We start from the raw sequence: 27,587 nt of genomic DNA, 5'->3' as shown, positions 1-27,587 counted from the left end.
GTGCCTATGATGAATATATCATAAATGTTTTGTTTATCTAAGAATCTTAACATATTCTGGCCTATCAGCACTTATTAATTATTTCACCTACCTTATTGACTTTTAATACTATATATACATGTATATATGTATTTAATATTATTTATACACTATGCTATATATATTTAATATCAGATACATGCACACACACATAAATATATATATATATATACACACACACACACATATATATATATGGTATTTTATGATATTTTCCATGGTTTTCTTGAACTTTGGAATATGGAAAAATGATAATAATTTAAAACTGGCTTTAAAGAAATGCAGTTGCTTAAAGTCAGATATCACTAAATTTCTCATAGTGATTCCTTCTATTTTCTATGTCTATTCATCATACAATCCATTTCTAAGTATCTATACATAATGGCAACATTTATAGTAGCCTTCATTATCTGAGTTTGGTTATTTTAGCCCTAAAGACCTGAAGAATCAAAGTAAAATATTAGGGCATTTAATTAAAAAATCATTATCATTACCATTGAAGTCAGATATATCAGAATTACTTCCTTGGCTTTATTCTTTGATATCTGTGTGATTTGGGTTAATTGTTTAATTTTTCAACTGCAGTTTCTACAGCTATAACATAGGTATATCTATTTCATATGATTATTTTGAGCAATAAAATAAATGATATTGAAAGGTACTTGCATGACTGTCAATGAGATTTAATAAGCATTAGTATATCAATATAAAAATATTTTCATAGTAAATGCTCTATATTACAGAAATACTTTGAGAACCACTTAGTTACAGCACTTGCTGGAAATCCATATTTTTACCCCTACTTTTGATTCATATGGAAAAGGAGGAGTGGAATAGAAATTTACATTTTGAACAAGTACTTTTGAGACTATTTTTATGTTTTTGGTAACATAATTCCTACTTCTTTGAGGACTAAAAATTATCTTTCTAGAGGTCCATAGACAAGATGTTATTTCAAAATGCTTTATTCAGCTTTTATATGGAAAAGGACCACTGTTTGTTTTATAGTATCCAATATATTCATTTACATGATTGCATCATGAATTCCTTCTGAATGGTTGTTCAGAAATCCTGGTCCGCCTAGCTTTTACTGAGCATACAATGTTACCAACATGATTCTTTGGACATCTGAATTTTTGTTTTAACTCACCAATATCTACAAACCACATACTTAGGTATGATGCCACCTCAGGAATACTTATAAGATCACATTTATTTCCTATAATAGGATATCTATGAAACATTCTACTAAAACCTACTCTTCACAAATTAAACAAGAATATTAGCAAATCTTCAAATCAAGAATAATCAGATTAAAACTTATTTTGTTGTCAGGAAATTGACACAGAACCTTGCATTGATGTTTTAAGGTCGCAAGACAAGCATCATCTGTTTAAAATCATAGGAAACTCAGCAATATAACATAAGCAATTCCAAGGGGATTACTATCAAAATTCAATTTTACAATGATTCCATTAACATATTAATGAAAGGATTTCAATTTATTCCACCTAAGTCAGAAACACTAGCTGGATATTAAATTCAGGAGTCATAATAATATTTTATAATGGTTTTATTTTTCAAAGTACTGTGTGCCAAATTAAACCTTGGAAGAAAGTTGATGAACCATTTGATTCTATAATTATTGACTTGGCCGTGGGCAAGCTTCTTACTGTAGATAGTTTTGACGGAAAGTGGATTGCCCAGCTGTTGCTGGCACATAAAGGAATTGTATAACTGAGCAATAGTTTTAACCCTCACCCCCAAGTTCTTTATTCTCAACAGACATGATAGTTTGATGATTTTTTTTGCTTTTTCTAAAGAAGCAGAAAATTCTTAAATATTGAATATACTACTTCAAAATGAGAAGTACAGTTATATAAAACATTCTAATTCATATTTTAAAAGTATCGAATTATCAAAAATCATTGACTCATATGCCCATGAGCTGATAAGCAATCATGATAATAATTAATTGAAATACATGTTACTTGAATGTTTTCATGAATTAAGCTATCAGTGTGATATATTGTCATAATAATATGTTTGTATTCTCAAGTAAAATTAAACTTTGATGAAATGGAATTAAATCTGAAATACTAATGAATACAGCAGCTTAACAGTTGTGTTACATTATTGAATTTAAATTTTCCTTTGCACTATATTATGGGCTTAATGTTCATGAAACTATTAATTTAGGATATATTTTATATTTGATTTAGTTAACTTTCTGTGTACCTACCCCAAAACCTACTGGTTTTATTTTTTTATTTATTTTTTTCCTACTGGTTTTAAATACTGTATTTGGCTACAGATTTTGTGGGGTGGTTATTTGGGTTGGTACAGCTGGGTAGTTCTACACATCTCAGCTGAATCACCCATATTTATGCTGTCAGCTGCCAGTCAGCTGTGGAAGAAAGCGCCTGTTGTTCTAGGGCAGCCTCAGTTCAGGATTCATCTTTGTTCCATGACATCTCTCACTGGCCGACAAGTTAGGCTGTTCATATGGTGCCATGTTTCCCAAATTCAACAAGTGAACTTGCCCTAAAACACAAGCAATTTTAAGCATATGCTTGTGTTACATTTGCTTATTATCCTATTGGTAAATCCAGCAACATGGCCAATCTTAAAGTCATGATGAAAACTTATTCCTGAAGGACATGGACCAAGGGAGAGAAAACCTTTGTAGCCATTTTTACAAACTACTAAACAGTCTTACCATTGGCCATAAATTATTCACAGTCGTTCCACATAAAAAGTTTCCTTATTGCCATTCTAGAAACCTCCATAAATTGAGTAAAACCGTTGTATCAGCCTTGAAGTCCAGGATTTCATGTACTTTAATTATATATTAAGGATGTTTCTTGAATACAGAAACTGATGAACTAAAAAGATGTCTTCTGCATCTGACTCACCCAACATATAATGTTGAGACAGGGCGTTATCTGCTATGGACATTTCTATTCCTCTAACAGTTGCTGCTCCTTGGCATTCTGAAATCCAGCTGGCACATATTATAAAGGCTACCTTCTCTGGTAACAAATGATCTGTCTTTATTAGGCATAGATTTGGCTCCCTGGAAATGACTCCTGTGTCATTTTTTTCCCTCCAATTTTCTCTAGGAATCCTCCCCCATTAAACATTCTTCAAATCTCTTGGCTCTGCTCTCAGGTTTATAAACTCTTTTCTCCAAGACTTCCTTTATATTTCCTAACAAATAGTCCATATTTGCTACTAAATAGCTGTGCCAGTGTGCTTTCTGCTTGTAGACAGTTGGGAGCCCAGTGGTCTCTTCCTTGTTTAACTCATACCCTTTTGATTCAAGCCCTTGGCCCTTTTGCTACTTCAACTTATATTTAAGTCAGTAAATCGGTGTTGCATGGTTTAAAATTTTGTTCAGCAGCTCTTTAATTTTAATTATTAATCTTTTTTATGTTAACTCTCCTCTGTAATAAACTACCACAAAACAAAATAGGGTTTTGTTTTGTTTGTTTGTTTTTGTTTTTAAACAACTATTAATCAAAGCACAAACCATAGGTCAGCAGTTTGGGTTGGGCTAAGTTGGATGATTCTTCTGTTCATCTCAGCTGGGCTCACTCATATGTTTTCAATCAGAAAACCAGTTAGCTAGGGCTGGTTGTTCCAGTAGAGCTTCAGCTGATATAGCTCATATATTCTCCAGATACTATCTTCTCTTCCAGTAAACTAAACCAAGCTTGTTCACATTTTAATGGAGTCTCAAGTTGAGTTTTCTGGAATCATATCTGGAGTTGAACTGTGAAGTGCAAGTTATTTATTTGTGACCAATACCTATAAAAAGAAGCCAAACAACAACAGCAACAACACAACAGCAACAACAACAACACCATAGTTGGAAAGAGAGAAGTCAAACTGTGAAACTGGTCCACTGAGTCCCTCTTCCAGTTCATCATGGAGTTCTAGAGTGAATAGTGAATACTAGAAAGGCTTCACCTCCAGGAACATGAATCATTGAGGCTGACTCTGAAGGAACTGATAACTATAGATTATTTACTAACTGTACTTTCTGAAGTTGGACAGTAAATTCTTTCTCCAAGGAGGATCTGGGAGATACTTCTTTAACTCTACTACATTTCCTAAAGGAACCAGCAAACCAGCCCCAGCATTTCACATTTGCTAATGTCTCATTGGTCAAAGAAAACCATATAACCAAATGATTTACTAATAAAGAATATGGCCACAATGAAAGGATGGTTTTGAGGCAATTTTTGCATTCTTCCATATTATGATTTTAGTATAGTGATGATCTTGTATTAGCAGTATACATTAAAAATAACAGGCATATATTTCTGCCTCTTGATGTTGTAGTAGCAGCATAAATTAAAAAATAACAAGCACATATTTCTGCCTCTTCATTTTGAAAATTAACTTATTCTCCCCTAAACATCAATGTAAAAGAAGTTTACAAGTAAGAAATTCAGTTGAAAAAATTTGAAAGAATAAACCATAAAAAACAACAACAAAAAAATCCAGGTTATTTTTAACACTATTTTAGGAAAGCAGGAGAATAATATGATCCTTTCTCACAGAGTTTAGAGAGCTCAGAAGAATATACCTCACTAACATATGTTTTAGAAGTTCAAATATTTTGGATTAGAAATTATAATGTTGCCTTTTTTTTCTTACAATGTTAAGATCATTTAGATTTGAATATGACCTAAATGTATTTTCCTGCTAGGGACTGACATTTTCAATTTGGCTTCTATTTATTTTTTTCTTTCCAAACAAGAGAGATTCTAAATTCTTAACAGAAGGCTCTGAAGACAGAAACAGCTTATCTTCCCTTCTGTTTATGAAACTTTTTGAGAAATATATTCATGAGTTGGCAGAGACAAAGCCCACACAGCCTGGCATAGCTGATTATCATGTCTTAGCAAATGAAGAGAGCCCTAAGGCATTAAGGACTCTCAAAACCATTAATAGTGGTTTTCCCGCAAGGTAGTTACATAAAATGATAGTTTGGCAAAGGTAGCACATCTTGCTTATCCCTCCACTGATTGACTCTGAAATTTAATTAAAAGTATAAAGTATTTTCATTTACCCACTGTTACACTTAAAGTTCCAGGATTTCATTTTATGTATAAAAAACATAGTTTGGATTGATGATAACATGTTCTTTATTACATTGCAACATAAAATTGTATACTCTGGTTCCTAGCTGTGAAAATATTGTGAAATTGGTGGTTTTGTTTCATAAAAGTATCAGCCATTCAGATGACTATAATTTTTCTTATAAAATGTCTTATAATTAATATGAAGTAAATTTTAGCATTCATCAATATTATAGGGCAGGTGTTCCAAATTGTCTACAGCCTCATTGTATAGTGACTACAAATATTTCTCAGTGATTGTGTATATGATTCTCACAGAAAATGAAACTATTGCTTGAGAAGCACTATAATGACTCTGATATAGAAGCTGGGATTTGAGTATTAGCCAGTACAGGAAAACTGGTTCAGGGTTTGGGTGACATACCCTTTTTAAATTATTTGACTCAGGAACATTTTTGGACAGACCTAATAATTTTTTTTTTTATTAGAGACAGAGGGCTAGTGGGGGAGAAGGGGCAAAGGGAGAGGGAGAGAGTAGGCTCCATGCTCAGGGTGGAGGCTGACATGGTGCTTGGTCTCATGACCCTGAGATCATGACCTGAGCTGAAATCAAGAGTTGGACACTTAACCAAATGAACCATCAAGGCACCCCTTGGACAGACCTAATATTCTTATGGCATATGAATATATCTCAATGCTTTTATCCATCATATGTTTATAAGTTCAAAGATTTTTTGGAATGGCTTTGGACATAGAAACCAAAAACAACTGACAACATCATTCCCACAGTTGGATGGATAGGTTGGATAACAGAATTGGATTTTTTTTTTAATTTTTAATTATTTATGATAGTCACACACAGAGAGAGAGAGAGAGAGAGAGAGAGGCAGAGACACAGGCAGAGGGAGAAGCAGGCTCCATGCACTGGGAGCCCGACGTGGGATTCGATCCTGGGTCTCCAGGATCACGCCCTGGGCCAAAGGCAGGCACTAAACCGCTGCACCACCCAGGGATCCTGGATTTTTTTTTAAGAAATCCAAAGTTGCAAAAAAAAAAAAAAAAAAAAAAAAAAGAAATCCAAAGTTGCTTTTATTTCTTTGCTAATGTAAGAGCAGAATCGAGACAGCAGCTCAGTTCTATAACCCACCCACCCCAAGATTGTTCTACTGGTGGAGCCAAGAACAGGTAGGAGATCTTCCTCCATCAGTGACCTCTTTTATTTTTTAAGATTTTATTTATTTATTCATCAGAGAGAGAGGGAGGGAGAGTGGGAAAGAGAGAGAGAGAGAGAGACAGAGAGAGGCAGGCAGAGACACAGGCAGAAGGAGAAGCAGGCTTCATGCAGGGAGCCTGATGTGGGACTTGTCTTTGGGATCAGGCCCTGGGCTGAAGGCTGCGCTAAACCGCTGAGCCACCTGGGCTGCCCAGTGACCTCTTCTTTTTTTTTTTTTTTTTTTTTTTTTTATAATCAAACTTGATAGACCTCTTTTTTTTTTTAATTTTTTATTTATTTATGATAGTCACAGAGAGAGAGAGAGGCAGAGACACAGGCAGAGGGAGAAGCAGGCTCCATGCACCGGGAGCCCGACGTGGGATTCGATCCCGGGTCTCCAGGATCGCGCCCTGGGCCAAAGGCAGGCGCCAAACCGCTGCGCCACCCAGGGATCCCCCAGTGACCTCTTCTTAAAGCACAAGGACATCTTCCATAGGGCATCGACATGCACCTGTCATGTTGAATGTCAAGAATTTAACTAAAGCTTTCTTGATCCTTCTACATTCTCAGCCAGTAGTATTGCCATCTGAGGTTATGGACTCCAGGTCTGACTCATGATAGGTAGAAGAAAGAGCTTCTTCTGGGTGCAGAAGTGTGGCATTGAAGAATATGACTTATGGACTTCAGCCATCTCCCCTTTTAGCCTGTCCCTCCAAGGTGAACAAGAGTCAATGTTCTCACAACTCCCCTTTACAGGTTTGGCTTTCTTCAAGGTGTACAACTCAAGCCTCATCCATGGGAAGCATACTAGGGTTTACACAAACACAGGACGATGCATTAGTTTCTCCTTGGGCCCCAGCATAGACTAGGCCAGTATCTTTTAGGAGCAACCACTCTAGCACTGTCTAGGCCATACTCCTAAGTCATGAATGAGTTGTTCAGGACCCTCTGCCTGTCCTAAATGATTCCTAAAAGCTTCACAAAGTCTCAGTCTTATTGTCTTTGGTTTCTATTGATGTATAATCCTACCTGTAAAGTTACTAAACCCCTGACCCATGGATGTCACTTTCAGATTTAATATCTTCCTCAAACTTACTAAATGAATTTCTGAGAGCAGTTACCTACCAGCTAATGAGAGAACAAAGCCTAATTTTGTGCAAACCACTGCTGAGATCAGCTCTGCAAGAGGTTAGGGAGGGAGGGCCTGGTGTTCAGGATGTTCTTTCTATTCTATCACACATACCACCCCCCTGCCCACAGTACCCCTTTCTGCCATGTTTCAGACTCCTACACAAGAGGTTCTCTCTCCTGGCTTCCAGTTAGACAGGCAGGTAAAGCTCCTGGACTAAAGACAGACAGCCTGGTTTGCATATATGTTACACCACAGGTCAAGACCCTGGACCACTGCCATGGCATGCTGTGGACCTTCCTGCCTACAGATACTGAACAGAGTTAGAGTCACACCTGGGTTGCTCTATTTATTATCACCTTGGCTGGAAACATTGTAGAGTAGGGAAGGGCAGGCAACCTGATCTAGAGGACAGGTATGACACCAAATCTAAAACTTCTTTGGTGTGCAAGTATCGTGAGGACGTAAGGAGGGGCTCAGAGCTCCATCTTCAGTGATCACTTCTCCAGGGCTCAGGCTGGTACCAGGAGCCCCACACAGTAGAGTCAATACCAATAACCTTCTCACTTCTAAGCAAGAAGACAAGAAGGTGCATGGAATGGAAACAAACACTAAAACGTGGCCTTGGTCATCCTAATGCTGAACTTCCTGGGACAGCCAAGATGTTAACTTAGCTGTTTCCATTTCACTTCCAAGCACTGGAGATGGCATTTTCAGGGGTTGGGGTTTCTTCCCTGTAACTTGGCAAATTTTCCTCATCTCCATGTCGAATCAACAGTTCCTCAGGTACTAGGTGCAAAGCCTCATACCCCAAGTTTTCTCCACAGAACTTACTGGCACAGCCTTTAAGCCACTTCATTTGTCCCATTCCTATTCTTCAGCCTTTTTAGCCCTGTAAGTTTTCTGGATACAGGAAATCCCTGAAGCATGATGAAAAAAAGGGGCCAGGCCATCTTTTACTTCCTGGCAATAGCTGTTCCCCATCTATAGTGACCAAAGGAATTAAAAGATAACAGCCCAGTCCTCTTTACTTTATCATGGATTTGAACTTAGGAGTGCCCAGGTCTCAGCAGGTTACTCAATATCTGATATGGTTCTTAAGAGGGAGAAGCTGCATGGGGCACGTTCTCACATGGCTGCTCAGGGAAAGCAACAGTGATGTCCAAAACCAGCCTTCTGGTACTGCACAACTGTCGGTAGGCCAGGATGATCCAGTTTTCAGCAAAGGGCTCTCAATTCTAACTCCATAAAAGCCCCAGAGCATGTGGATGTCTCCAACCAACTTGGCATGGGGGCGGCACAGACTTCCAAAAGGATCTCCTTCATTAAATGTCGCGAGCAGTCCAACACTGCTACTTAGGTCAAGTCACAGCTAATGCTGGAGAAGAAGTGCCTCTGACTCATGCACAGCCAGATCTGCAGAGGAACCTGGTGATTCTGGGATATAGACCCATAGGTGCCAGTGGACAATGTTTCCCTTGCTGCTAGCCTAATGGTTTCATGAGACCCTGAGGCCCATTCTGAAGACAGATGGCAGGGAGGCAAAAATGGAGGTCTTAAGAGGTCTTCAGACGAGTGGACAGCTCAGCAAGACAGCACGTGTGCCCAGGGCTCACTGCACGGTAGCCATCACCAATCTGGTAAAGGAGGCTATATCGCACAGCAGCTTCAAGTGCTGGAGGCAGGCGCTGCAAGCTGGAGGGCAGAGCCTGGGAGCTGGGCTCTTCTGTTGGGGCTGCTCTCGAGCCCATGGGGCTCAGTGTAGTGATTCGGCTCAGTTGGCCATGCAGTGTCAGAGTAATGGTGGTAGGGACCTTCAAGCCTGATGCTTGGTTAGAGATCTGAGCCAGGCCGGGGAGGCTGCTTGCCAACTTAGCAAGGCCCCCATTGGTCAGCAGCTGGTGGATGGCTGTGGGCTTCCCACCAGGAGTGGCTCCCAAGGAGGAGAGAGTGGTGGCCACAGGAATGGTATGAACAATGGTTCTGGTGCCCATGGTGATGGCATCCAGGCTCTGCATGGGGGTGGGCAACTTCACACTGGTGGCCTGTGGGGCTGGCCCTGGGGAAGGATTTGTTGGGAGGCCAGAGGTCTTGCTGCTGATATCCTGCAAGCTGAAGCTGAGGCTTTGAAGAGGCTGCTGGCTGATGTGGGAGGGAGGGAGCTCCCAGGAGAGGTGGCCACCAGGCAGCTCTGGAGTGTGTGGAAGGCACCAGGTGCTGTGCTGCTGGACACTGAGGAGGCTGGGCTGGCTGAGACTTCCCCTTCAGAAGCACTTGACTTGGTGGTGAGAAGTCCTGTGAGATCCTTGGCCCCAGCTGAAGCCTGCCCCCAGCATCATGGTGATGGGCTTCCCTCCCTCAGCTTCTGGAACTCCTCTTTGGGAAGGAGTACAAGGCCCTCCAGCTGTGTCCCCTTGAGAGATAAGGGACACCTTAATGTTAGGTCGCTTGGAGGTCTTACTGCCAGGAAGAGGACTAGAGGGATGATGGCGCTTCAGCTGGACCCTAAGATCTTCTTTCTCTGCCTCTTCTGTTTGTTCTGATGAAATGGGAACTTGAGCTTGTTTGTGAGTCAGCACAGCTTCTGTCTGCTGCACATGTCTCTTCAGGAGCTGAGAGCTCCCGATCTGACTGGACTTCTGGGCAGAGGTCATTGCGGTCACTTTGGTCTTGGGACTTGAGGTGGGGCTGCTAGATACACTGGAAAGATCCTCCAAGCCTGAGGGTGAGGCAGGCAGCTTGGCAGCTAGCTGGTGAGGCAGGCCGACTGCCCCACTCAGGGACCTCAAAGGCCAAGTGTCTGTGGGCTGCATCCTGAGGCTTCTTCTTAGCATCCTGATCGTGGGGTCAGAGCCCATATGCCCCTCGGTGCAAGTCAGCACTCCAGTCAGAAAGTCCACGATCTCATCCTGAATACACCTGTCCACCATGCTCTGAGTCAGCCCCTCTGATTCCTGCTTTGCTTTATGTATTCTGAGATTATCATCAGCTCCTCCAACCACCGCCAAGCTGTTCTCAGACTGAATCTTCTCCCGGAGATCCTCCATGGCTTCGGGATAACACTGCAAGGAATTCTGCCCAATGGCAAAGAGGACTGAAGTCTTCATATCCACACGGGGATCATCCACATCCCCTCTGGGGCCATCCACGTTAAGTAAAGGGAACCCAAGGAAGACAGCCACAGTGACGTACTCCATTTCTGACACGTGACAGGCCACCAAAGCTCCTGTACTCCAACTAATCAAGATAATAGGTTTGTGGGGGAAATGGCTGTGAATCTCCAGCACTCTGCTTCTCACTGCCGCAATCATATGCTCCAGAGACTGCAGAACTCCTACCCCACTACCATTGTTCAGCAGATGGGTGGCTACAGGGATGACATTGCCTCAGCAGGAGAGCTGAGACTGCCAGAAGCGGTGGCGGCGTGAGGTGGGAAACACGGAGCTAGAAGGCCCGTTCAACCCCAGCTGCCCAGGCCCGGGGCTCTAGCCCCCAGCTCCTGTACGCCCTGGGAGTCCTCCTGAAGCCCTTGCCAAAACTCCTGCTCTCCCACACCAGACCCGCCGGACCCACCACCCTGCAGGAGCTGGCCTTTCCTTCACCCGTAATCCGGAATTGGGTTTCAAGTTAATGTCTGTTGCTTAGGATAAATTGAAGGCTGGCCCCAAACATAAAATACTTATGTATAAGATGGTATAAATACAGCAATTCGTAGCGGTATATTTGTGTATATTGAAATACTCTGTGTATTAACTGAAATGTAGAATAAAACTGTAAGGTAGAAACAAAATTTTTTGTTGTTTGCTTTCACTTTTTAATTAATTATTTCTGTAGATCTTTAATCCTTATTTCCTTAGTCCTAGAAGAAGGCATAAGTAATTTCTATAGGATTCTGTGCAGGTGATATGGTGTCCACATATGCTGCCCTGACTCTCCCATGAAATGCAAAACTAAAATCTGGACAGGATGCATAGGAAAGGTATCTAAGGACTGAAAAATAGATAGAAACTTCTGGGCCAGAGAAGAATGCCAAAATTCGAAGCACTATTAAACCTACATGAGCTTATTTTTAATTTTCCTCACAAATGCCTTTAGTCCACCACATAAATTTAACTGAGCTGGAAGTCTGGTTTGAGTATCAGGATAGAGATAGCTAGAAGTGAATCTTCTTACATATGGCTTAAGGAACAGGAAATGTCTAATGCTCAGAGTGAGGAGAGAAAATCCCATGTAGTTTTTTTAAACCTTTTTCTTTTTCCTCATACCCCAGATCACAGTTTCATGGCATTGAGAGCTGCATTGGTAGCAAGGAAAGAAACATTAGCTTAAGAGGATAAGAATTAAAATTTTTCTCATTAGAAACCATGAAGTCCAAGAGGGAACTGGTGTGCATATTTAAAGTATTAGGAAAAAAATAAAACTGTCAATGTTAAATCCTATACCCAGTGAAAATATGCTTCAGAAATGAAGGTGAAATAAAGATATTCTCAGATGAAGAAAAACTGAGACAATTCATAGCTAGCAAGTATGTTTTAAAATTGTTGGTAAAGAAAGTCTTAAGACCGAAGGGAAATTATATCAGTAGGCAACTTAAAACACTAGAACATCCAGAAGGAGAGGTTAGCAACAGAAATGATATATTTGAGTAAATGAAATAACTATTCTCCTCAAGAGTTCTTTTTTTAAACTCTAAGCTATTTTTTTAATTTGACATGCATTTGATCTATAACATTATTGAATTCCATTTCTAACATGGTGTTTAGACATTGATATACATGGCGAAATTATTATTGTTCCATGTCCAGCCATCATCTGCCACCACACAAAGTTACATATTTTTTTCTTCTGATGAGAACCCTCAAGATCCACTGTCTCAACAACTTTCCAGTATGCTATATGATATTACTGATTGTACTTACTTTGTTGTATACTACACCCTATACTTTATTTTGTAAATGGAAATATAACTCCCTCACCCATTTCATCCACTCCACAACCCCCATTCAGTTTGGCAAACACCAGTTCTTTTCTATGTATCTATGAGTTTTGTTTTGTTTGTTCCATTATATTTTTAGATTACACATTTTTTTTTTAAGATCTGACTGCAAATACTTTCTCCCATTCAGTATGTTGCATTTTTTTGTGCTGTGCAGAAACTTTAGTATCATGTAGTCCCACTTGCTTAAATTTGCTTTTGTTCCCTTTGCTTTTGGAGTCAGAGCTAAAAAATCTACCAACACTGATATCAAGTTGCTACTGCCTATTTTTATCTAAGAGTTTTATAACTTCAAGTCTTACATTCAAGGTTTTAGCCCATTTTGAGTTAATTTTTGTGTCTGGTGTAAGATAGTGGTTTAGTTTCATTCTTTTGCATATGACTATCCAGTTCTCCCAGCACCATTTATTGAAGGGACCATCATTTCCCCACTGGCTATATATTTGGATCCTTGCCATTTGGCTCCTGTGACCATTTTACACATGAGTTTATTTCTGGGCTTTCTATACTGTTTCATTGATCTATGTTGCTGTTTTTATGCCAATGTCATACTGTTTTAATTATTATGCCTTTGTATTATAGCTTAAGTCAGGAAGAGTCATTCCTTCAGCTTTTTTCTTTTTTTTTTCCCCTCAAGATTGCTTTGGGTGAAAAAAAAAAGGAGGCTTTGGGTATTCAGGGTCAGTTATAGTTTCATACAAATTTTAGGGCTCTGTGCTCTATTTCTGTGAAAATGCCATTGGCATTTTGATAGAGATTCCATCAAATCTGTAGATTTCTCTGGGTAATAGTTGCTCATCAACTTAACAATATTAATTCTTCAAATCTGTGAGCATGGTATATCTTTTCAGGTATTTTATTATCTTCAATTTCTTTCACTAATATAGTTTTCAGAGCACAGATCTTTCACCTCTTTGATTAGATTTATTTCCAGGTATTTTATTCTTTTTGAGGCAATTGTAAATGAGATTATTTACTTAATTTCCCTTTCTGGTAGTTCACTGTTAGTGTATAAAAATGTAAAAATTTTTGTATGTTGATTTTGGACCCTGAAAATTTGCTGAATTCATGTATCAGTTCTAACAACTTTTTGGAGGACACACACACACTATATATATATACACACATATATATATATAAAAACATATATATAGTTACATATATCATATATAGATAACTTATTTAGATAATTTATGTACATAAATCTATATATTTATATACAATTATGTTGTGTACATATAGTGAGAATTTTACCTCTTTTTTTCCAATTTGGATATGTTATTTTCTTTTTTTTTCTTAATTGCTTTGACTAGAACTTCAAATACTGTGTTGAATAAAAGTGGCCATGGTGGCCATTCTTGTCTTATTTCTAATCCTAGAAGAAAACTATTCAGCTTTTTTACTTATTGAGTATGATGTTAGGTGTGGGCTTGTTATATATGGTCTTTATTATGTTGAGATATGTTCCTTCTAAACCAACTTTGTTAAAAGTTTTTATCATGAATGAATATTATATTTTGTCAAATGCATTTTCAGTATCCTTTAAGATGGGATTTGTTCCTCTTTTGCTATTTCCTTTAGGTATAAGGTTAAATTGTATGTTTAAGATGTTTCTTATATTCTGAAGTAGGCCTGTATTGCTATATATTTCTCTATCAAAACTACCTTTTGCTTGGTCCTAAAGATTTTTGACTTTTTTGTTTTCATTTTCATTTATCTCCATGTATTATTAAAATTTCTCTTTGATTTCTTTTTGACCCATTGTTGTTTGGTAGCATGTTGTTTAGCCTCATACTATTTGCTCTTTTTCCAATTTACTTTCTTTAATTGACTGCTAGTTTTGTATTGTGGTCAGAAAAAAAATGCTTTGATATGACTTCAGTCTTCTTAAATTTATTGGGAAATGTGTTTTGAACTAACATGTGAACTATTCTGGAGAATATTTCATGTGCACTTGAAAAGAATGTGTATTCTATTTTGTTTTGTTTTGCTTTGTTTTGTTGAATGGAATGTTCTATATATACCTGTTAAGTCATCTGGCTTAATGTGCTGATCAAAGCCACTGCTTCCTAGTTGATTTTCTGCCTAGGTGATCTATTCATTGAAGTAAATGGGTGTTAAAGTTCCTACTATTATTATATTACTGTTAATTTCTCCCTTTATGTTTGCTAAAATTTTCTTTATGTATTTAGATATTCCAACGTACCAACATAGATATTTACAATTGTTATATCCTCCTGTTTGATTGATCCTGTTATCCTTATGTAGTGCCTTTCTTTGTCTCTTGCTATGGTCTTTGTTTTAAAGGTTATTTGTGTTTCTACAAAATATTTTTTCTTTGTGAGTTACTTTGAAGTTCACATGTAACAATCTGTATGTATAACAGGCTATCTCAAAGCAAGTTTGAAAGCATTTTAAAGCTGCATTTTTACTCCCACAGAAAAAGTGTTTTTTTATGTCACATTTTAAATCATTTTGTCAATTATAGTTGTCATTAGTTTTTACTATTTTCCTCTTTTAACCTTCATACTAGCTTTATAGGTGATTAATTTATTATCTTTACTATATATTTGCATTACCAGTGAGATTTTTACTTTTATAAGTTTTTGTGTAATTAGTGCCATTTATTTTCAGCTTAACCAAGTCCCTTTAGCATTTCTCATGAGGCCAGTTTAATGGTGATGAACTCCTTTAATTTTGTTTGTCTGGAAAACTCTGGAGGAGATTTCAGTTCTCAGTGATAACTTGCCAGGTAGAGTATTTTTGTTTGGAGGATTTTGGCTACTCTCTCCATTACCACCACCACTTTGAGTAAATCATCGCCCTTCCCTCTAGCCTATAAAGTTTCCGCTGAGAAATCTGCTGATAGTTTCATGAAGGTTCCCATGTATGTAATAAGCTGTTCTTGTTGCTTTTTTTTTCTCTCTCTTTTTTTTTTTTTTTTTTGTTGCTTGTTGCTTTTAAGATTCTCTCTTTATCTTAAAATGTTTACATTTTAATTATAATACATTTTAGTGTGGATCTCTTTGGGATCATCTTAATTAGAACTCTCTAGGTTTCCTGGATCTGGATGTCAATTCTCAGATTTGGAAAGTTTTCAGCCATTATTTCTTCAAATCATTTTTTTTTCTTTTTGTTAAGATTTATTTATGTATTTTAGAGAGAGAAAGAGAGAGAGTGAGTGTGATCCAGAGGATGGAGAGGGGAAGAAGGAGAGAAACTCAACTGTCTAGTGAGTGGGAAGCCTGACCTGGGACTTGACATGGGGCTTGATCACACAACCCTGAGCTCATGACCTGAGCCAAAACCAAGAGTTGGGCACTTAACCACCTGAGGCAACCACGTGCCCCTCAAGTAAGTTTTCTGCAACTTTATCTTTCTCCTTCTGGACTACTATTATACCAATGTTATTTTTGCTTTTTGTTGTCTCATAGTTCCTTAGGCTATCTTTAAAAAAAAATATTTTTGACACTCTGGGTCAGTTTTACTGCTTTGTGTTCCAGAACACTGAATCTTTCTTCTGTCTAATATAGTCTGCTATTGAACCTGTCCAGTGTACTTTTCAGGCAGTTATTGTATTCTTTAGTTCTGTACTAGTTTGGTACTTATATTTCCTGTCTCTTTTTTGAAGTGCTCACTGTGTTCACCCATTCTTCTCCTGAGTTCTGTGCGCATCCTTGTGACCATTACTTTGAACTCTTTATCATGTAAAATACTTCTCTCCCTCTTTATTAAATTTCTTTTTTTTTCTTTTTTCTTAAGTTTTATTTTATTTTTTCATTTGGAACATATTCCTCTGTTTTCTTATTTTGCTTGATTCTCTGTTTCCTTTTTTTCCCCCTTGTCTTTCCAAGTGTTTATTTAAATTCCAGGTAGTTAACATATTGTGTAATATAGGTTTCAGTGTTTTACAATTTATTAGGTGAAAGAGCTACCTCTCTCAGTCTTGAAGAAGTGGTCTTATGTCAGAGATAAACCTCTTGTTCCATATTGCCATAGTTCTTGGTTGTCTCTCACACCGTTGTGATTATGTAAGAGCCTGATTTATTCTTGATGCATCCCAGTTGTTGGGGGTGTGCCAAGATCTGTCAGAACCTAGCTTCAGAATGATTGAAAGCCAGACCCACAAACAGCAATTTTTAAAGTGTGCAAATTTATGCAGTCTGTGGGACCATGTGCTAATCTCTGCTGGCCTCCAGACCAGGTTCCTGGTGTGACAGTTGCAGAAATCAGGGCTCTGGATATGTGTATAGGCTCCTTTCTGTGAAGTACGAATGAGCTCCAAAAAGGCCAAGATAGAGGGCAAAGATGGCATTCCTAGCCATTATTCCCTGAAAGCACCTTTGAAACCTCTAGATATGTGGCAAACATGAGGTCCAACCCTCAGAGTATAGCCTCAAGACAAGTAAACAGACCTCTTTCACAGAAATACCAGGAGTGTGTTTTAGGCTGCTTTCTGGGCAATGCTCTGAGACTAGTAGCCTGCTAAGAAATGTCTTTTCAATTTTATAATCCCATAGAGCCAGAAATGCAAGCTAGAACCATGTGATCAAAGGACACTCTTGTGTGGACTGCATGTACCCTGTAGTTTTAGCAATGCAGCTGGAGAACGTAGGGCATGGCATGCTTGCCAGCCTTAACATTTCAGCAAGAGAGCACAAGGTTAAGCCTTGCCTGCCAGCTTTTTTGAGACAGCAGAAGGGTGTTATGTACACCCACTGGTGCTAGCAAGGTAGAAGGAGAATGCAAAAATGGTGCCCACCAGTGCCTCCATCCCTGGAGAGAGTTCTAACAGACCTCTGCCTGTGTTTCAGGCACTTTAAGATTAGAAAATGACTCTCTTTTGTATTAGTCAAGGTCCTTTCAAACTGCTGTTCTTGTACTGGGTCCCAGGTTGATTGAGTCTACATGCAATCCATTAAAGAGAAGTATCTCAGTTCTTTAGGTGTAATCCCCATTGATTTGCAAAGCCAGACATTTTGGGGGTTTAATCTCTCTGGTACAAGTCCCAAGGGTTGGTGTGTCTCATGTGGAGCACAAACCCCTTGCTCCTTAAGGAAAAGCTCCATATTTGTGAGTTCCCTCTTTATTAGGGGTAAAGTTTTTGACAAGGTTGTATATCTGCCTCTCCTAATCATCTTCATTTGGCCCTTTTGTCTTTTGTTTCGGAGGGACTGTTCAGCTAGTTTTCAGGTATTTTTAAGAAGGAATTGTTCCATATGTGTGTCCATGGAAAGAGGTAAGTTCAGTGTCTTTCTATGCTTCCACCTCAAACTTCAGCCTGTCCTCTAGAGTTCTTAAAATTTGGTAAGTTGTGTGTGTGTGTATGTGTGTCTGTGTCTGTGTCTGTGTGTGTCTGTGTATGTATGTATGTATGTATGTATATTTATATAGTTGCAAACATGTTTTAAGGACTCTAGAAGAGGGCAGTTAATATATGCATACATACATACAGTATATATATATATATATATATATATATATATATACACACACACACACACGCACACACACACAGACATATATAAAGCATTAATAGGGTTTTCAGTGTATGTAGATATAATCTATAATTTGAATATATCTTTCTTAAAGTGGGGAAGGTAAAGGGAACTGTGAAATTTCTAAACTTTAACCTGGAGTAAAAAATACTGATTTTAAATGGTTTATGAAAAATTAAGTATAAATTTTAAATCCTGGGTAACAACTAAAACATTATTGAAAGAGTCAAAATTATCTTTAACATTTTCCTGTCACCAATAGAACTAGTAAATTAAAGATCAAAAAGGATATAGAGAATTGAGGGGGAAAAACCCAAACACCATCAAGCAACTGTACCTAATTGACGTTTATAAATAATAAATTTCACCTATTAATAGCAAAACACATATTCTTTTTTCTCAAGTGTGCATAGAATGCTTATCTTGGTCCATGAAATAAAACTTAGACACATTTAAAAGATTTGGAATATTACAAAATATGTTCTTTTACCATAATGAAATTAAAGTAGGAATCAGTAATAAAATACAATAGAAAACTTAATGAATACTTCAAAATATACAAAGCAAAACTGAAAGAACTGAAAGTAGAAATAAATGAGTCCACAATTATAGTTGGGTCTTCAACATTTCTCAATAAGTTAAAAGAACTAGTAGAGAGAAAATCAGATTATTCTGCTTGACTTAAGCATATGAGCACAGGATCTCACCTCTATCTACCACCTCTCTCTCTCTCATAATGTCACATCATTTTTTAAAACTTAAATTTCTACTCCATTATTTCTATCACTATCCAAATAAGCTATATAAGTCCCAGCTCAGTTAAAAAAAGTATTGTCCTCAATTCACTCTACAAACTATCATGTTTTTCCTTTTTACAGTAAAATCCCAGAAAGAGTTGTCTATGTTCCTTGCCTTTATTAGTACTCCTATAATTGCATATCAAACACACTTTAGTCAGGCTTAAATCCCCATAATTCCCCCAAAATTGCAGTTCTCAAGGTCAGCATAGGCCTTGACACCACCTAATCCAATAGTGATTCTTACTTGCTTATCTCCCTTTCCTGTTGGAAGCATTTGACAATATCGATCATTTTCTTCATGTGTTTTCTAACTCTCCATCCTCCCATCTCACTTGGCTGCTGCTTCTCTTCCCCCTTGTCTGTTCCATGTCAGATGACTAACCTGTGAAAAAGGAAAGATTCTCCTCACTCAATTTCTACTTTTTCTAAATTTGCTCAATTTGGTGCAGATTCTAATTGCTGTGGCCAAAAAAACAAACAACCATGGTTTCATCTTGAATATCTCTATCTCATCTTTCACATGAAATTCATTAGCAAATCTAGTTTGAAACACATTCTGAATTAGATAATGGTTGTTTAGCCTATGTTCATGTGTTCATGGCACCATAATCTTTTTTTTTTAAGATCTTATTTATTTATTCATGAGAGACACACAGAGAGAGGCAGAGACCTAGGCAGAGGGAGAAGCAGGCTCCTCCTAAGAGCCCAATGTAGGACTCGATCCCAGGACAAAGATCACGCCCTGAAACAAAGGCAGATGCTCAACGGCTGAGTCAAGCAGGCATCCTGGCACCATCATCTTCACTTAGAATTTTGCATTAGCTTGCTGAAAGTTCCTTTCTTTTACCCTTGTTTCTATATCCACCCACTATATTTTCCACATTTTACCCTAAGAATGATCTTTCAAAAACTGAAGTTAGATAGTGTCATGTCTCTGTATTTCTCTTCTTACAATAAAAACAAAGAACTTCCATGTCAAGCAGGTCTCTACATAATTCTTCCCCTACTGACAGTCTATCCTCAGTTTCTCCAATACCATTCCAGCCACACTGGTTATACTCTGCTTTCAATGCATCAAGAATGTTCCAGTCTCAGGTCCTTTGTAACTACTCATCTTTCATCCCACTGTGCTATTCCACATTTGTATCTGTGGCTTTCACTTGCAATCTTATTAAAAATACTATATCTGTCATCACTTTATGACCCTTAACCTTTAACCTATTTTTTCTTTCTTCTAGTGTTTTATACCACTTGCCATATTATGCATTTGGCATAAAATGCCATTCTCATTTTCCTCCAGTAAAATAAAGCATTAATAAAAACAAAGAATTTTTCTTTTATTCTGTTTTACTTATTTTTTCATTGAAATGAAATTGGTATACAGAATTATATTATGTTCAGGTATACAACATAATTATTCCATATTTTTATTATTACAAAATGATCATAATGAATATAGTTAACATCCATCACTGTACATAGTTACAATTTTTTTCTTCCTGATAACTTTTAAGATCTATTCAACATCTTTCAAATATGCAATGCCATACTATATTACTAACTATAATCACTATGGTGTGAATTACATTTTTGCAGCTTACTTGTTTTATAACTGGAAGTTTATATTTTTGACCATCTGTCTTTTTTGTTGTTGTTATCTGTAGTATCCCCATTACTGAAAGTGAAGACTGGCAAGTAGCAAATATTTGACAAATGAATAACAAAATATAAAGGTAACCAATGTTTTTGAAACTTAGAGAATGAAGATCAGAAGGAATAGTGGGATACATATGGAAGAAGAACAAAGGCAATGAGAAGCCACTCCATGACTTGAAGAAGACATATGACATTAACTGAGTTAGAGTGGTAAGTGATCACCTTGTGTGCTATGAGAAGAGTGGATTTTAGGAGAAACAAATTAGAGAAAAGTGAAGAGACTAGTAAATAGTTTAAGAGAGAGCTTTTGGCCAAATATGCATAATAGTGGATTCCAACATTGGCAACAAAGTGAGTGGAGGTTCAATTCACTGAAAACAGAGAAGTCCTCAATAATCCAAGAAGGCAGATTAACATGGGCATCGGAAGATCAGTGCTGGAGATATCTCTGTGGGAATCTCCAGCATGGTGTCTAAAAGCAAAGGATCAGGTGAGATTATTTAGATAAGTAAGGTAAGTGCTTGAGCTAGTACAACAAATGAACTTAGGTATTTGAACACAGCCCAGAAAACAACAACAGGAACAACAAAAGGGGTAGCCCAAAGTGTAAAACTCTAAGCCAATGGTATAATGGCATTAGCTAGAGGAAACTGGTAAGTCAGTAGAAACCAATGGAAATAAAGTGTTTCAAGATGGAGAAGAGCCGTTCCAGAGAGAAAGTATGTTGGTTAAGAATATAGAATCAGCTATTAGATAAACAATGTGAAATTTCATAAAGTTTTCATTGACACAGTGCAAAACAGTGTATTATTATACTTTGGAGTGCACTAAATTTTATGAAAGAAGATAAAGTTACCAAGCTAATATATTCTAGTGGGCAACACAGACATTAAGTAATTGATTCCAGATAAGTCATTTTATAATTTATATTTTTCAAATATACCATTATATAATCATTTGAACTGACCATTTTAATTCAAGGAATTGATTCTACAGATGCATTTGGACACACAAAATATATGCAGGTTATTTATTGTACCATCACTGATTGCATCATTATGTCTGATAGCAAAATAATGTTGAAACAAGAGGCTCTTCCCCAGGAGACTGAGTAAATGTTATGTCAGGAAAGTTTCTATGTGGCTGAAATATGAATGAGGACTGTGTTTATGCACTAATATTAATCGACCACTATGATACATACACAGGCATAAAATATGTATGGATATAAAATGGCTGAGTACGGAATATTGCCAATAATATGATAGCATTAGAATTCCCACATAAGGCTGTGGGGACCTGAGAAATTTCTAGGAATTTCACCATTTACTTGATAAAAACTGGATATAATAGTAATAATATGGCACCCTTGGTGTAAAAAGCAGAAAAAAGAGTACACATTTTGACTTGAATATATATAACATATTTTTAGAATTTTATTCAAAACACTGTGTGTTTTTAAATTTGCATCTAGATACAGGACTAATTATTTGAGGGCACAAGTATGGGACTAGACTTTTACAAGTGTATTGTTTTACAAATTTTAAGTTTGATAACATGAAATATATCACAATATACATACAAAATAGGCATTTAAAATTATAATTTTAATGGGGTGCAGAGTACTATGTGTTCATTTCTTTTTAAAATTGTTGTTTGTTTTGTTTTTATTTCTTTTATCAGTGGTCTAAAACATTGGAGACAATACAAGGCAGCATACCTTTGTGAGAGGTAGGAGGAAAACCCCCTGTCATGAATCCTTCTAATTATATCTCTTCCCCTACCTCATCTTTACAGATTGTTTATAGTGAATCTCTTGTCACTGATACTGATAGAACTGTATCATATCCTTATGTTAAAAAATGATTGGCTCAGAAACATCTTTAGAATAAAATACAAATCACTTATTAAAAAGAAGTCAATATTAGTAACTGTTAGATAAATGATATATTCCAAAGATCTTTGCTTTGTACTGAACTCTATCTTTAGCCAATGTAAGTCTTAGAATTTTTTCACCTGTTAATAATTTAATACCTGATATCAGTTTGTTATTAAATATGTAGATAAGTAAATTCAAAAGAATTAATTATAACATAAACCTAGTAGCTATACACTTTTAGCAAATTTTAAATGTTATCTCCAGGATTCAGAAAACCATCTTACATTTAAAGCATATATTTTCTAAATGAGTGCAGTTTTCCTGCTTGATCTATGAGCAATCAATAGTTGATCAGCTCTCTTCACAGAGAAGATTTCTTCCAATCTTATGTTGGAAGAAACATAAGATTAAGTTTTGAGCTTCTGGGTGCGGAAGTGGCCAATTAGGACAAGGACCCCCAACTGAAAGTAACAATCAAATCTTCATTCATTTACTGCAGTAATGTAAGAGGCCAATTAAGGGAGGTAGGTAGGAATGTTTCATTTTCCCCCATAGACTAGTATAGGGAGAGTGTCAGTCAGATGACAAGTAGTACAAATGGGGGTAATCCTCTCACTGCTGAAGAGCCTTGAATAAAAAGCTCCTGCCATTTCATGGATCTAGGGAGTCTGAAGGAGGGAGAGAGAAAAGAGCTAGTAGTGGAAAAGTCCTGAGTCAGTATGGAGAAATATTTTAGTCAAGACTCCACCACCAAAAGTCTAAGCAGAGCTAGCAATAAAGACATGTTTATGAGCTTGGCAGGCCATGGAAGGAGTGACTTGGTAGAGGGTGTTTGGGCTGGGTCCTAGTCTCCTCCTCCCTCTAAAAAAACTGTAATGCACTGGTTGGACACTCAGTCTAATGTGGGGAAGTTTGCCCCTTTAAGACTTGCCAGGAAAAGCCTTGTGATTGCCTATGGTTAGCCTTGAAAAATTGTACTATGATTTGGCCTAGAACTGGACTCTTTAATAAGTTATATATAGCCATATTTCTGAAACTGTAAAACATTATTTTTATTTCAGTCATACATATTAATAATGCAATTAAAAGCATGAGTATCCAACCAGTATTTCCTTATACAGAGAAAATAATCTATAAAATATTTAAACCTAAAAAATTGTTATTTTATCCTTGGTTTAATCTCCTTTTATATACAAGTACTGGAATGATTTTAATATTAACCAGAAAATAAATTGTCATTATGGTAATAATGGAAAATAGTTAGAAATGATACTTATGCTGAGTAAAATGCAGAGGAAACTTTTCTTTATTGGGAACAATGAGTATTGGTAGGTGGAAATATGATTTGACATCCAAATTTCCTGGAAAATTTGAAGTGATTCTCTGAGCAGGTTATACACAATATTTAAATTTTAAATATTTCTAATATAATTTGATTTCGATTGATTTAATCTGTGTTGTATTATGGTTGTCCGATTCTAGTTGGAAATAGTCTTTGGCCTCCTCAAACAGCAGCAGATGCACTATTTGCATAAGTAGGATGCTTTATGTAGGCTTGTATTTTTTGATGCCTCTAGATTTATGACACCAAATAATGTTGTATGTAAATGGAAGAAAATATGATGATGTAATGGATGTCAGTTTAAAAAAATAATTAAGTTTCCTTTAAAAATAGTAAATGTTTTTACAATTACTCTGGAATATATTTGGATATATGAATTGATTGCTTCATTCGTGGGTGTATGATCTCAAGTAGAAAAATTTTTAAGGAAACAACTGTCTTTAATTTTTAAAAATAGTTTGCTTCCTTGTTCCTAATTTTATTCAATTTTTATATGTTTGAGCTCTTTAGTACCTATGTATTAGTTTTCACTATAAGTTATGGATGTTATCTGCAAACTATAATTATATATCAATTTTAATAATTTAAGGTAAACATAATGACATTTAATTTTTAGAATATATAATTATATATCTTGTGGTATAAAAATGCTTTCAGAGTGAAAAAATTGGGAAAATGAGTTTCCATTTAAAATATGATACACATATATTTTATGAATGTTCAACTCATTTAATTCTAATATTATCAATTAGAGACATGAAGCATAGGGAAATGAGCATTAGCTTTGACTCAAGAATTCTTGGGCTCAAATCTGTGTCCTATACGTATATTGATAAAGCTCAGTGGCATTTAAATGACTAATAAAATCACCACACAATATTATATATTAATATTATATATTTATGTATGTATGTGCCTTTTATGCAGTTATACACATATATACATATATATGATATGTGTGTATATGTGTGTATATACATCGCTAGTACTGAAGATACAAATAAAACTAGCACCCCTTTTACAGAAGGTGATGGAGACAGAGATAAAATGGGGTATTATGGAGAACCAATGAGAGGCAATCTGAGCAGAGTAAAGTGTTTGGGGAAAAATGTGAGGATTGGGTATGACTAAAATCCAGTAGAATTTATAGAAATTTCTGGAAGAAGTAGCATTTCTGGAAATAAGTGACAACATAAGAATAAAATTAAAAATAAAGACTGTGTCAAAGGGGAATATAGTCCACTCATGTAGGAAGCATAAAGAGACAGAAGAATGAAACAAGATTGTGTAAATGGGAAAGAAGTTTTTCTTTATTGTTGTCCATGATTAAGCAAGAGAGAAGGAGGTAAGATGAGGGTGTAGATGAGTAGGAGATTTTGTGTGTCATGGAAGATACTTTGGATTTGGTTTGGTGGGACAATGACTAATATTAATCTTTTTTTTTTTTTCTCAAAAAGTTCTTGTGGAAGCTAGGTGGATACTGGATTTGATGGTTTAAGTTTTGAAGCAGGAAAATAAATTAGTTGATTATTGTCATTTTTAGCAGAGAGGTGATAGAATTCTAAATAAAATATAATGTAAATAGGAAAAATAGGAAACATAAAAATATTTATAAAGTATCTTAAAATTGTTTTTTAAAATATGTATCCCTTAGTGCATTTTAAAATTTCACATTCTATATATTTTTTATACTCTAAACAGCAAGTGCAGTGATGTTTTACATTTCTACACTGAATAAATGAAGACGTAAAATATATTTTTTACACACTTGTCTCTTAGAATCTGGCCAAAATATGTCATATTTCAGACAAACTCATTATATCTCTACTCGTTTATTTCTGTGTTTGTGCTTCTTATCATTTCTCCCTGTGGAAAATATAAATGTAAATCTTCATAACTTTTCTGCAATGTACTTTGAACACTCTATTTAGGCCCTCTGCCCATAATTTAGGTTTTTAAAAAATGTTTACAAATTAAAAAAATATATTTATTTATTCATGAGAGACACACAGAGGCAGAGATATAGGCAGAGGAAGAAGCAGGCTCCATGCTGGGAGCCCAATGTGGGACTCAATCCCAGGTCTCCAGGATTATGACCTGAGCCAAAGGCAGAGGCTTAACCTTTGAGCCACCCAGGCATCCCTATATGTTTTTGTTTTGTTTTGTTTTTTTGGCATCAAGTTGTATTAGTCCATTTTAATTTGATATTAACTACTTCTCAGATATATCATTTACAAATATCTTTTCCCATCCAGTTGGTTGCCTTTTTGTTTTGATGATGGCTCTCTTAGCTGTGTAAAAGCTTTTTAATTTTGATTAATCCTAATAGTTTATTTTTGCTTTCGTTTCCCCTTGCATGAGGAGACCTATCTATATATGTTGCTAACGGTGATGTACAAGAGATAACTGGTTATGTTCTTTTTTAAACGTTTTATGTCTCAAATTTGGATCTTTAATTCATATTCAGTTTATTTTTGTATAATGGTGTAAGAAAATGATCCAGTTTCATACTTTTGTGTGCAGCTCTCCAGCTTTCCCAACACCATTTATTGGAGAGACTGTATTTTCACCTATTTTGTATTCTTGCCTCCTTTCTCAGATTATTTGATCATATAAGTGTGGATTTATTTCTGGGCTTTTTATCTTATTCCATTGATCTCTGTGTCTGTTTTTGTGCCAGCACCATATTGTTGTGCTTGTTATAGCTTTGTAGTATATAAAATCTGAGACTGTGGTACCTCCAATTTCATTCATCATTCTTAATTTTTTTTTTTTGACAATCAGAATTTTTTGTGATTCCATACAAATTTTAGGATTATTTATTCTAGTTCTGTGAAAAATGCTGTTGGTAGCAATAACATTAACTCTGTAGTGTACTTTGGATAGTATGGACATTTTAACCATATTAATTTTTCCAATCCATTAGAATGGTATATCTTTCCATTTGCTTATTTCATCTTCAGTTTCTTTTAGCAATGTTTTATAGTTTTCATTGTGCAGATTTTTACCTCCTTAGTGGAATTTATTCCTAGGAATTTAATTATTTTGGTGCAAATGTAAATAGACTTGTTTTGGGTGCCTTTTATTTCTTCTCCTTATCTAATTGTTGCAGCTAGGACTTCTAGTACTGTGTTGAATGAAAGTGGTGAAAATGGCATCCTTGTTTATTCCTGATCTTAGAAAAAAAAGTTCTGGGTTTTTTGTTTGTTTGTTTGTTTGTTTGTTTGTTTGTTTTTTACCATTGAGTATGATGTTAACTCTGGGTTTTTTATATATTTCTTTTATTATGTTGAGGTATATTCCCTCTAAACCTACTTTTTTGAGAGTTATCATGAATGGATGTTGAATTTTGTCAACTCTTCTTAGGTCAATTGAGAAGACTATATGATTTTTATTCTTTGTTTTGTTAATGTGATATGTCACATTGATTGATTTGTGAGTATTGAACCATTCTTGCATCCCTGGAAATAGCCCCACTTGATTGTGGTCAATGTATCTTCTAATGTATTATTGAATTCAGTTTGCTGATATTTTGTTGAGGATATTTACATCTATGTTCACCAGGGGTTTTGGTCAGTAGTTTCTTTTTTTCTGCAGTGTCTCTCTGTCTGGTATCAGCTCTTCTTTAAATGTTTTCTACAAAACATTCACCTGTGAAGTTGTCTGGTCCTGGAATTGTGTTTGTTGATAATTCTTTTGTTTACTGATTCAATTATGTCACTGGTAATCTTTTCCAATTTCTTTTCTTCCTGATTCAGTTTTGGAAGATTATATGAATCTAGCAGTTATCCATTCCTTCTAAGTTGTCCAATTTGTTGGCATATAATTTTTCATAGTAGTCTCTCAAGTATTTTGTATTCTGTGTTGTTGATTGTTGCTTCTCCTTCTCCTCTTCAACTTCTGATTTTGTTTGTTTAGGCCTTCTCTTTTTTCTTGATGATCATG

The 27,587-nt window shown here is 36.3% G+C and overlaps 1 protein-coding gene and 2 long non-coding RNA genes across 3 annotated transcripts in view; 1 reads left to right on the top strand and 2 right to left on the bottom strand.

The window, feature by feature from the left end:
- Positions 1 to 9,016: 9,016 nt before the first annotated feature.
- Positions 9,017 to 12,474, bottom strand: LOC100687509 (KAT8 regulatory NSL complex subunit 3-like). The gene is given in 6 exon segments (XM_038582450.1): positions 9,017 to 9,605; positions 9,608 to 9,800; positions 9,802 to 10,221; positions 10,223 to 10,314; positions 10,317 to 10,956; positions 12,448 to 12,474. Coding segments are annotated over 6 exon segments (1,950 nt in total). The 3' UTR covers positions 9,017 to 9,027.
- A 3,209-nt stretch (positions 12,475 to 15,683) lies between these two features.
- LOC106558141 lies at positions 15,684 to 22,312 on the top strand. The gene is made up of 3 exons (XR_005382606.1): positions 15,684 to 15,821; positions 20,523 to 20,631; positions 22,105 to 22,312. It is a non-coding gene; the product is annotated as an uncharacterized LOC106558141 (long non-coding RNA).
- The window catches only part of LOC111093623, a 30,800-nt gene continuing 22,118 nt past the window's right edge, over positions 18,906 to 27,587 (bottom strand). Inside the window, exon 3 of the long non-coding RNA XR_005382605.1 lies at positions 18,906 to 19,147. This is a non-coding gene — a long non-coding RNA (uncharacterized LOC111093623). The remainder of the gene's footprint in view (positions 19,148 to 27,587) is intronic.

The sequence above is a fragment of the Canis lupus genome, chromosome 32, assembly GCF_011100685.1.
Source record: "Canis lupus familiaris isolate Mischka breed German Shepherd chromosome 32, alternate assembly UU_Cfam_GSD_1.0, whole genome shotgun sequence".
Taxonomy (NCBI): domain Eukaryota; kingdom Metazoa; phylum Chordata; class Mammalia; order Carnivora; family Canidae; genus Canis; species Canis lupus.
Note: the sequence above shows the minus strand (reverse complement) of the source record. Positions and strands in the feature narration are given on the sequence as shown.